General features: G+C 37.0%; 1 protein-coding gene across 1 annotated transcript; it reads left to right on the forward strand.

Annotated features, from left to right (window-relative positions):
• Positions 1 to 683: 683 nt before the first annotated feature.
• On the forward strand, positions 684 to 1358 carry LOC147503451 (uncharacterized). Its single transcript, XM_086604848.1, has one exon. The coding sequence runs from the start codon at positions 684 to 686 to the stop codon at positions 1356 to 1358; it is 675 nt and encodes a 224-aa protein (XP_086460974.1).
• Positions 1359 to 12602: the final 11244 nt, after the last annotated feature.

A 12602-nucleotide genomic window follows, 5' to 3' on the forward strand; every position in this document is an offset into this window, starting at 1 on the left:
AGTAATAGACTCTACAACAACTTCAAGAGAGGATTCTCTACTAACCTATAGAAATGGGGATAGCTCTATCTCTCGGATTCATTCCTCCCCAGTCGGAATAATCATTGCAAACTCGGAAGCAGAAAAAGTTCTACATCTTCTAGAAAAGAAGAAACAGGTTCGAGAGTTAGAAGACAAACCACCTGATGTAATCTCTCCTTAATCCTTGAGCTGGGCTGATGCTGCAGAAAAGGAAAAGAGTGAACAAGTTCTTACTACCAAAGGCACTCATAAGTCACAGTGGAAACAATAGAAAACGGATTTACCCTTTACTAGGACCAGATCCCGTTCTAGGACTGGTAATAGGGAAGAATAAGGTGGCTATTGCCATTTCCATCAATAAATTTCCATCCATCACAATGAGGTGCGTCTTTTGGAACATTAGAGGTATTGCAAATGACAAATCACAAAACCGTATATCTAAGATTATCAATAAGTGGGATCCAGATATTGTGGGAATCGCAGAACCTAAAATACTTCCCCAGGATTTTCCCATTAATGTTCTACACTCACTAGGAATAAACAGTGCATTCTACTCTAATCCTAATTCATATCTGAATTGAGTTCCCAATTTTTGGCTCATCTGGAAAGCTTTGATCCCCACTCCTACTCTAATTCATTTTTCAAATCAACACATTACTGTGATGATTGACAGAGCTCTCATTACCATAGTTCATGCTCATTGTCTCTCGGTGCACAGAAGGCAACTCTGGCTAGAATTGTCTAATATCAATCCACTCAATTTGGCATGGCTGATTCTAGGGGACTTCAATGCATACCTGAGTATTACTGAAAAGAAAGGTGGAAATCATCCTACTGCAACTTCCATGAATGAATTCAGGGACTTTATTAGCAATAATCAATTGATGGAAGTTCCTAGCAGTGGTTATCAGCTCATTTGGTGGAACAAACAAGTAAGGAGCTTTAAAATTCTAGGCAAGTTAGACAGAATTCTTTGTAATGCAAATTGGGGTTCCTTATTCCCTGGTTGGAAGTATCAGGTGTCTAGCAGAATTTGTTCTGATCACTCTCCTCTTATGGGTGGAAATATCAGCATTCCTCACCCCAAGAACAAGCCCTTTAAATTCTTCAATATGTTGTGTACCCATCCTACCTTCAGAGACATAGTGCTTGGCAGTTGGCAGCAGCCAATTTTGGGAAATTCCATCTTTATTATTACACAGAAGCTAAAGAGGTTGAAGGGTGTCCTGAAGAAGTGGAATAAGGACACTTTTGGCAATATCCAAGTCAAAGTGGAGGCAGAATCTAAAAAATTGGAGCAGATGCAGGACCACTTTGAGAAAGGAAATGCTACATAGGAGTTCGCTACTCAAATGGTGGACCAAGAGAACCAAGTGGAGTTACTGTTACAGCAAGAGCAACTGTTCTAGAAACATAAATCAAGAACAAAATGGGATTCAGACAATGATAGGAGTACTAAATTCTTTCATGTTATGGCTAATGGAAACAGAAGCAAGTCTTTGATCACAGAAATGAAGACTGATGAAGGAATCACTCTAGATACTCAAGAAGACATTGGAAATCATATTGTCAGACACTATACTGACAAATTCAGGAAGGTAGATCACATCATGGACTGGGAACTCATTCACCACATGCCTCAGGACCTGCAATCGGAGGATAATGACTTTCTCACCACTATTCCGTCTGCAGAGGAAGTGAAAGCAGTAGTTTTTCACCTGAATCCAGACAGCTCTCCGAGACCAGATGGATTCTCTGGATTTTTCTTTCACCACTATTGGGATATTGTTGGGCATGATCTAGTACGAGCCATCAGCTACTTCTTTATTAAATCTAGATTGCCCCTTGGATTTAATTCCAACTTCATTGTTCTTATCCAGAAAGAGAAAATGCTAATCAGCTGGGCAAGTTTCGTCCAATATGCCTCTCCAACTTCATTTTCAAGGTCATCACCAAGATTCTAGCCAAAAGGTTGTGTCCAATTGCAAAAAGAATTATTAGTAAAGAACAATATGGCGTCATTCCCAACAGAAATTCCCAACAAGCCATTGGCCTAGCCTCAGAGTTAGTGAATGAATTGCAAACACCCCGACATGGTGGAAGTATTGGAATCAAACTGGACATCTCTCAAGCTTTCGATACTATGGACTGGAACTTTCTTTGGGTAGTGTTGCAGCATGTGGGATTCAATGAAAGATGGATCAGATGGTTGCAAGCAATCTTTCAGAGTAATACAATGTCAATCATGATCAATGGAGGTCCTCAGGGATATTTTTCAGCAGGAAGAGGATTGAAACAAGGGGGCCCTCTCTCCCCGATGCTCTTTGCTCTGGCGGAAGACTGTCTAAGTAGAAGCATCAAGAGATTAGTTCTTGATAAGAAAATTCAGCACATGGTGGTGAATTCCAAATATTTCAGTCCTTCTCACTTATTGTTTGCGGATGACATTTTCCTTTTTTGCAATGCTAATATAAAGGGCATCAAGCAACTTGTCAAACTTCTTAACAGATATCAGGATACCTCTGGCCAACTCATAAATAAGGAGAAGTGTAAGATCTTTCTGAGCCCAATGAATAACAGGAGGAAATTTTTGATTTAGGAGGTTATGGGTATAAAAGAAGGAATGTTACCTGAAAAGTATCTTGGGGTTCCACTGATCATGGGCAGAGTGACAAAAGCTGCGTTAGCACCTCTAATGGACAAGATCAGGAACAGAGCTGCAAGTTGGCCTGGCAAAATGCTCTCCTTCCAAGGAAGAGTAGTATTAGCAAGACATGTTCTTAATAGTATACCATTTCATAACATGGCAATTTACAAATGGCCAAAATCAATGATAAAAGAATGTGAGAGCATCATTCAAAATTTCATCTGGAGTGGTAACCCTGCGAAAAGGAAATCTTTTACGGTGTCATGGGAAAAAACATGTAAACCTCTGGAAGAGGGAGGACTAGGCATCAGGAGACTCAAGGATATCAACCTTTCTATGCTAATGAAACAAGCCTGGGGCTTGCTCACTGAGGAGAGTGATTGGTCTGCCTTCATGCGGCAAATACACAAACAGGTCGGGTACATGGACTGACTATAAGACCTCGACAGTCTAGAAGGGTATTGGATGGGCTCTCAAAGAAATGAATCACCTGCATGGATGGGTGGTAGGAAATGGGGCATCAATTAATGTTTGGCGGGAGAATTGGATCCATCAAAAACTGATTTGTGAATTTTTCCAGGAAGAATGTAAAGATATCAGGAAGCTCCAAGGCCGACTCAATGAATTCATTCAAGGCAACCTTTAGAACTTCTCTAGTAACATGACTCAAGTTATGCAGCTCATCGGTATCAATCCCTCTCATCTGTAGCAACCTGACAATTCAAAGGAAGATGCGAGAGTCTGGCTCTCAGATGTCAAGGGGAAGTTTACAGTCTCAGTAGCGCATGAGGATATTCGGACGAAAGCACCGAAGCAAAAAGGATGCAAGTTCATCTGGAGCTCTAAAATTCTTCCAAAGACACAAGGTATAGCATGGAAATTGATTCGGGGGGTATCCAGAGCAGATGACATGTTACAAAAATGGAAGACACAGCTGGCCTCTTGATCTTGTATATGTAAGCAGGAGACAGAAAACCTAGAGCACATTCTCTATCACTGCGAATTGGCCAAGCAAGTTTGGGATCATGCTAGAAATATCTTCAACATTACATCACACATTGATTCCTTCAATGACATCATGTAACATGCCAAACACCATAGCTCTTTGATTCTGGATATGTGGAAAGCTTGCTCACTGACAAGTTTGGTAAGCTTATGAAAGAATAGAAATCAGGTGCTCTATGATCAGAAAATCTCCAGCTTTTCTAACATTTGCTTTCTAACTAGAAGAGCCATCATCAGAGCATACCAGAAATTGACAGGTACTATGAAAAACACAGTGACCGAAATAAAAATTCTTCACATCCTTAATCTCCAACACAAACTGAGAAGAGCACCCAAAATTCTAGAATGTTACTGGCTTCCACCACCTCCTGGCATCATAAAAATTAATGTGGATGGAAGTTCACGCGAAAAACCAGGCAGGGCTGGTTGGGGAGTGATTCTCATGGATGACATGGGTAACTTTTTGGTGGAAGCAGCAGGAGGCCTTAGGGTAGCTACTAACTATATAGCATAAACTTATGCAATTATAGAAGGGATTCAAAGGGGACTAGATCGGGACTAGCGATATATTTGGGTGGAATCCGACTCTACATGGTAGTCAAAGCCTTTCAGGAAGACACAGTGCATTGGAGGGTTAGAACAAAATGGAAGCAACTCAGGGAGAAAGCATCATGGATCAATGTTACAGCTACATGGAGGGAGACAAACTCAGGTGCGGATAGCTATGAGAGACATGGAGCAGCATTGCAAAATGGAGAAAGTAAATGGTGGGATAATAAACCTCCTTTTGTGAGAAATCAAGAGAACCACTTTACTACTTACTTCTGTTTCATAAGCTAAATGTAGGATGTAATAGGTGGGTACACAACTGATGATACCCATACTATATAGTTCTTAACACTTCTTATTCTTTTTCCTTGTAACCTTTTATTCTTTTAATCAATTACCTTTTAGCGGAAAAAAAAATTGTTCCATCAATAAGTCTTTAATGGCCAAACTAAAATTAGATCCATTTTTCACTATAGAATTTATATCCTCTTCTCCAGGCACTTCATTTTCTTTGTCCTTTTTATCTAGAACTTCATAAATTTTCTCAATGTCATTGCCCAAGTTTGTCGAGTTACTTTCCAACATAGGTTCTAGAGTTTCTTTTATCAAAGTGTTCTCATGTATATAGTCATCATCATAGAATCTGGAATTCACATGATAGTCAGGTGGATGGTGATGTGGTTTTAATTGGTCATAAATATCATGATGGGCTTTAGCAATCGGTTTTTTTATAGCAACATCTTGTTCCTCTTGTTGGTTAGTTTTTAGACTGGTGGGGAAAATATTAGTCTCAGATGTGGTATTGATTCAAATGGATTGGAGAGAATAGAAGGTATTTGCTATTTGCTGAGTTTGTATTGTTTAGGATTTTGATTCAAATCAATCAATCAGAGCAAATTTAGGATTTTGTCTCTACACACGTCAAAAGGGAAGATTGCCACTTCACCAGATGGTATGCCACCAAGAATCTCACTCACGGTATTTTTGGATGAGGGGAGTGAGTAAGGTGGTTGGTCCAATAGAATTTGGTAGCTCTCTTCTCTTTTTGTTCGTGCTAAATGTTTGTCCTGATGGACATGACTAGATTGGCTCTGCTTGATTGATTTTATCTTTTTAGTTTGATCTATGTAACAAACAGTTCACACAACGTCTGTTCTAAAGTGAGGCTTAAATCTACTTTTTGTTATTTAGGGCTCGGGTTTAGCCTTAGCGATAATGTAAAGACGAGACTGAAACATAAATCACACAATCATGCATGCATGCTTAATAGCATACAAGTATCCTCTTACACTTTGTAGCGAGGAGGTTTAGAAATTACCGCCTAAGGTGTGCGTACACGGCCCTTGGGGTGAAGGCGACGTGGTGAGGTTGACGAAGTGTTTGGTGTCTTGCGTGTTAACCCACCATTCGAGCTTTTTCTTATGGTTACCAGTTTAATCTAACTAAGACCCACAAGTTGGGTCGAAATGTTGGCAAAGCTAATAAGTTACAATTGGTTGTCTTCGTGGGCCTAAAACAAATTTGCCTTCGTGGGGTTAAAACTGTGAAAGCGGTAAACACAAAAGTTTAACTACGTTTAGCTAATTAACTATTTACTAATGATTAATTAAACAAAATATATACAAGTTTGGAAAGTGTTCAACAAATATTGGAACTCCAACCCCCAAGTTGGGTTGTCATGTGCGAGCGTGGTACTACTCTTTCTTGCCTCGCACATCCAACCGGTCCAAGTTGGTTGAATCCCCAACTCTTTGTAAGTAAACATAAACCAAAAAACTAAACTTCCAAAACTTAAACTATTTTGTATTTAAATTACCCTAATTAATTTTTTTGTGTTTTAACTTAATTATATGATATTATCTTAATCTAATCATGCATAAAGAACAATTAATAAAAACTAAAACCTAAACATGCTACTAAACTAATTTTAATATTTAACCTTGCTGATGGATTACTAATTCATTTCAATTAATAAACATTTTTAAATTTTTAAATTGCTTTATTAATTGAATTTTTGGTTTTGAAAACTCAAAACTTTGCAAATCTATCTACTTTTCATCTACTAACAGTTGAATTAAAAAGACTAGGGGGAATTAAAGTAGACTTACACACGAAGATTTTGAGCCAACGGAATCTTCATCTGAGAAAATTGAGGCGCGGCGTGGGTAAATGCGGTGCGGACGCGTGTCATATGCGGACGCGTGTCATATGCGGACGCGGGTGAACGGCTCGCGGGTGCGTGTCTGACATGTGCGAGTGTGTTTCGTGTGCGGGCGCGCGTGTGACAGGCGCGGTGCAGGTTCTTTTGTCCGTTTGCGCTCATTTTGCTACAGTAAGTTCCAGTGATTCGTCTCGTGCTATTCTCGGGCTCCGTTTGCACAGAAGTGTGTTGGAAACATACGAAAATGAAACATCAGTAACAAAATTAAGAAAAAAAGCTAAAAAAAATTGAAATTAAAATTGAGAAGAAGGGTTCAATAAGTGTTGTTTTGCTCCATCTTCCTCTTCCCATTTGAATTCATGACAGCGGCACCATTTGATGAGGATGGAATAGTGGTGTTGAAGGTTGTGTTGTTCATCTTAGATCCTTTTGTTTGGAGGAATAGTTTGATGGTTGAAAAATCACTTTCTAGTATTTCTAATCTTTCTTTAACTTGTTCTAAGTGATTACTAAATGTAAAACTCTTGTTTGTATAAAGGCAGAAGGATTAAACTTCGTATTTTTAAGACTTGTAGATTAAAACATGAACTAAAGATGGATTTAGTAAAGTGGACTAACTCACCAAACTACATTCATTTGAACTTGTCAAATGAACATAGCTTGGTTTTGAATATTGAATGGAATGTGGAATCAAGAAAGATATTGAAAACTATTATGTAAAACAAGATTGAAATTTCATATGATGGAAAGAACTAAGGACTTGAAACAATGGTTTAAAAACTTGAATAACAACAATGGAAAATGCAAATAAAGCAAATAAAAGAAATTAAAAAGACTTTTAATTAAATGACTTAAATGTAAATTAGGTTACTCTACTCCTAACAAACCAAATGGTTTGGATCCTAAAACATTGGATATATAACTAATTCTCTACATCTCTTTGGTTTATATAGGACACCAATTACATCTTTGCCCTTCCTGATAAACATAAAAAGATAAAGTTTACCTACGAAATGAACGATAAAACTCAAAACATAAGTAAACTAAAACTTAATTACGTGCTTAAATTTATCAAAGATTGTTCTACTCTCGATCTATTGAACAGATAAGTGGAGTAGGAAGTTCGTTCCACTCCTAGTCCTTCCGCATGCTGTGTTTTCTAGTCTAATTACTCTACTCTAAGTCTAATGAGAGATTTACGAAACAATAACTAGACTACGATGCAACTACCCACAAGATGCAACTAGTCGACTATTTAAACAACTATGGGAATACTACGTCGATTCTATGATAAAGAGTTAGAAGGGGATTGATTCCACCTTATCTCAACTTAATCCACTAAAATTTAATCGTCAGATCTGAATGAACGCCCACATGGCAGAACAATGGGTTATTCCTAATCCCTAATTACACATGGCATTTCTACCAATTCATAACTAGTATGTGAACGATTACACCCATTCTCATGGTGAACTAATCATTTCTAAAGTGGAAAGGAAATTACGACTATTCAACATTAACACGAATCAAGCCTTCATCAAGGCTTCACAACCCCCTCTAATGGAGGTTTAGCCGAGAATCATCACGCTATCATTCCCAATCAAATTCGAACAAGACATGATATAAAGATTGCAACTTTGCTTATTTAAACTCAAGTGGAAACTACTCATGCAAAAATCTATTCAATCTAATAAAGATAAATAATTGAATCTAAGAATTGAACTAAACAAGTAAATGGAAAATGAAACTAGATTACCAAGAACACTATTTCATTAATCTAATGAATAATAAAACAATAATTCAAATACTAAATTAATAATCTACTTGTTCTAAAGTAATTAATTAAACATGAAACTAGATCTAAAACAATATATGAAAAACTAATTAATTAACTAATTGAAATTCTAAAACTAAGTTCTAAAACTAATTAATGGAGGCTAACTAATCAAATTTTTAATCTAGGTCTAACTATCTACCATTAACAAAGAGTCAAGCTTTTGTTTTTATACTTTCAGATCCAAAAATCGTGCATGGGCTTGGAGCCATGTTTTGGGCCAGAGAATCAGGCCCAAAACCCAATTCTTTCAATCCAAAAGGGCTCTTCAGCTGAATTTGGCTTCAACAGACTTTTCGTCCACTTTTACTCCTCTAATTGGGTCAAGGCTTAGACCATTGGAAAGCTCTTTCCGAACCGGTCGTTTTGACATAAGGTAGGCCCAATTCCGAGGTCTGAGTCCAAAGATACGTCCTTCGGAAGTTCTGTTGACTTTGTGTGTTGTTTCTGCCCGCGTCGACTTTTCAGCTTTTGACCGGGCTTTACAAAGGCTTTGTCTTCTTGAATCTTGGTCTTTAATCATAGAACTCCTTAGCAACTTACTTTTGCTCCTTTATCTCGCTAAAGTGGCACATTTCTGCACATCATGGACTTTGAAGCCTGAAATGTATAAAAACACGTAATCAGTATTAACTCTTAATTATTACTCACATAATTAGTCTAAAAGTATGATGGTTGATAAATGTAAAATGAATAGTTTACCTACGAAATGAACTACGAATCCAAAACGTAAGTAAACTAAACTTGGTACTTTTACGTTTCTATTATCAAATCTTCTACCTCAATGCTTAATTGCACTAAATGGAGTACTGAAGTTCGCTCCACTCCTAGTTCTCTAGCACGGATTGTTTTCTAAGTCTAACTAGTCAGCTCTTAAGTCAATGAGAGCTTTTACTTAAGGGTGTTATACCACGATGAAACTAAAATGAGTCTACGTTGAATTTAACTACTAATACTATGGAAATATGCTTGTTTTGAATCTAGATAAAGGATTATAGGGGAATTGAATCCACCTCGAATCCAACTTAATAACCTAGTATAGATTCTTGTATCTCGATTCTCACGCTCTCTACGGCAAGAAATTGAAGTTCTAATCCCTAGTGTTCATGGCATTTCTAAGTACTAACTAGCATGTGAAGTCGCCCACCCATTCTCATGGCTTAAACACGACTTTCTAGAGTGGAATAGATTCTACAACCAATTCTATACTAACCACTAAGTTTTCATCAAGGCTTCATCAACCCTCTAATGGAGGATTTAGCCTTGATTCATCAAACTAACAATTCCCATTAAATCTAAACTAAACATAATGAAAAGATTCTAACTTTATGCGATTTCACTAAACAATAATCGAAATCTAATTAATAACTATGAAATGATAACAAACAATAATGGAATTTAGATCTATAAATCGAAATTGACAAAATAACTATTTTTATTATCTAATCAATCAAGAACAATAATTTGAGAGTTTAATCTAAAACAAGAATTGAAATGAAATTAAACTTAATTAATCTAATGAAAACTAGATCTAGAATTAAGGTTTAATGGAGGCTAACTAATCTAATTTATTTTCTAACCTAACTATCTACCATTAACAATGAACTAAGCTTTTGTTCTTATACATTCAGATCAAAAATCGTGCATGGGCTTGGAGCCATGTTTTGGGCCGAGAATCGTGCCCAAAACCCAATTCTTTTCAAATCCAAAAAGGCCTCTTCAGCTGCAGTTGACTTCCACAGACTTTTCGTCCACTTCTGCTCCTCTGATTGGGTCAAGGCTTTGACCATTGCAAAGCTCTTTCCGAGCCGGTCGTTTTGACATAAGATAGGCCCAATTCGAGGTCTGAGTCCAAAGATACGGCTTTCGGAAGTTCTCACTGACTTTTGCTCCTCAGATCTCGCTAAAGTGGTACATTTCTGCACATAATGGACTTTGAAGCCCTCGAAATGCATAAAAACGCTGTGAATCAGTGTTAACTCTTACTTATTATTCACATAATTGGTCTAACAAGATGATTATTAAGGGGTTAAAACTACAGTTTTGGGCTTTTATCAAACCACCCCCAAACAAAGATTTTGCTTGTCCTCAAGCAAATATGAGAAATTAGAATAAGTGACCAAAAATGGAGTTCTAACTACTCTCGCTTTATTGAGCTGAAGCGATTGCATTGACCATATGCAACAAGGCCTTAAACCACTAGGAATTCCCCTAGTGGACGAAGTTATAGCCTCGTGAGAGTTTTCCGTTGAAGGTACTCACAAACTTCATCTATACTACAACGACTAAGAAAATAAAACTATTGTTTCCTTTATTCATGCTCAACTATCTATACATCTCTAGCAATTACATAAGAATAACCAAACCAAAACCCTAAGTTAATATATGCATAATAATCAATCATCTACAATAAACATATATACAATGAGTAGTACTATCAAATGTTTAGCAGTTTGTTTTCGAGAACCCGGAATAGCGTCCTTAAGTAGGTTCTCACAATAATAGTCAAGAAACAACACTGATTTTTTCACTCAAGTTTTCATTACTCCGGTGTACAGTGGGCACACACTTTACCTTACAATCTCCATGACAACAAGGAAGTTGGGGTCAATCAAAACACATCCGCCACTTTTACTATCACACTAACCTATTCCTAATTGAGCTAGAGGTCTTTTATTAGGTGTTACGGGGATTAGGAGATGGTTTAAGAAGGAAGGAAATGGATATTCAAAAGGACAAGTCCGAGATAATAGAGTCTTCAGATATGTAACTTAGAGAAAACCTTGTTATTTTTTTTTTCTACACTTTGTTTCCATCCTTAGCCATTTTTTATTTTTTTTTTTTTTCCTTGGCTTTTGACTCCTTTTTATTCTATTTTTGGAGTTTTTATTTTATTTCTATTTTTCTTTTCTTTGGATGGAAACTTCTTTTCTTTTTATTTTCTCAAGCAAGTAACAATTTTTTTGTTTACAATGTGTTTTTCTTCTTCTTCTTCTTCACTCATTCTATTCTCGGACTTATTCTAAATTGGGTAGGTTGATTTATTTTTTTTTTTTTTTTTTTTTGTTTTTTGTAAATTGTGGTAAAGGAATTGTGGTGTATGGAAGGCTAAAGAAAAGGCTCGTGAGTGGTGACTAGCGGAAAATAATTCATAGGTTTGAATTTCTGGCTATATCGATCCAAAGAGCGCCTAAATTCTCACTTAGGATATGGTTTAGTGATCAAGCAAGTGGACGTGTGATTTTCTATCCGATTTTACTTCTCCCTTGTGTCATTTCTCAAATGTTTTTTCATATAAAGCTTTTAGGCTATATTCTCACAGGATTTGTAGAATAAGTACTCTAGCCTAGATTTCAGAAACTTACTGCTAACAATCATAGATACTCATGTAATATATTTATAGATAGATGCAAAGATTATTACCTACGTATTAACCTAAGTTTCTAACAATTATTCTCGATGCAACAACTATGTGAGACTTCTAGATTGTTAAAAGCATGGAGAAAGAAAACAATACCAATATTCCTAAGTGTATAGCATAACTTATTTATTTATATTTTTAAATTTTTGAAATTTTTAACTAGAAAACAAATGCATATTATACATATCTATATCCTAACAGATGACTTAATTACACGTGTTTCTATGCCTAAAAACAAAAGCATGCTTTGTCCTCAAAGCATTTAAATAAAGAGGGTAGGAAAATACCATGGAAACGCTGCGGAAATTATGGAACATCCGCAAAACAAGGTTAGAACATACTAATATAGGAAATACAAAACCGACGCGAACTCTATAAGAGTTCCACCCATTATGGGGTTAACAGAATGAAATTGCTTGGGACATAAGCGCACACTCAATGTAAACTAAAACTTACCTCCACTCCCGGACATGCATATTATCTACCCAATAGCATCATGGGTCTTGTATTTCAGCCGGGCATGGCAAGTCCAAGAACAATTGCTAGCAAGACCCATAAGCGGTTCCTAGCCTACGCGGTGTGATCACCTCACAAAACCAAGCACCATAAGTAGTGCTTTGGAACAAATCTTTGAAAGACTGTTCGGTATTATTATAGGAGATGTCATCTCAAAATTACGCCTGGAATAGCTATGAATGATCCGAAACTACCCGTGAGAAAACTGGAATTTTTTCGGGTCCACGGAAGTCAGCGCTGGCGCTGGCCATATAGGGCGCGTGAACTGAAATTTTAGAATTCCGAAGTTTTTTAGCTGGTCGTTTCTAGGTCCAGTAGATGTATGGTCGCCAATTCGGCTTTAAAATGGCGCCTCGAGCAAAATTCAGAACAAAATATACAGAGCGCTGAAAGTGCGCCCCCGAGGGGATGAAAAGCGCTTCGGAGTTGCTGAAAATTGAAAAATGAG

The sequence above is a fragment of the Coptis chinensis genome, chromosome 4 (genome assembly GCF_015680905.1).
Source record: "Coptis chinensis isolate HL-2020 chromosome 4, ASM1568090v1, whole genome shotgun sequence".
In the NCBI taxonomy this organism is placed as follows: domain Eukaryota; kingdom Viridiplantae; phylum Streptophyta; class Magnoliopsida; order Ranunculales; family Ranunculaceae; genus Coptis; species Coptis chinensis.

Coding starts and splice junctions, on each gene's coding strand:
- LOC147503451 (XM_086604848.1), top strand. CDS start 684: ATGATTGACAGAGCTCTCATTACCATAGTTCATGCTCATTGTCTCTCG.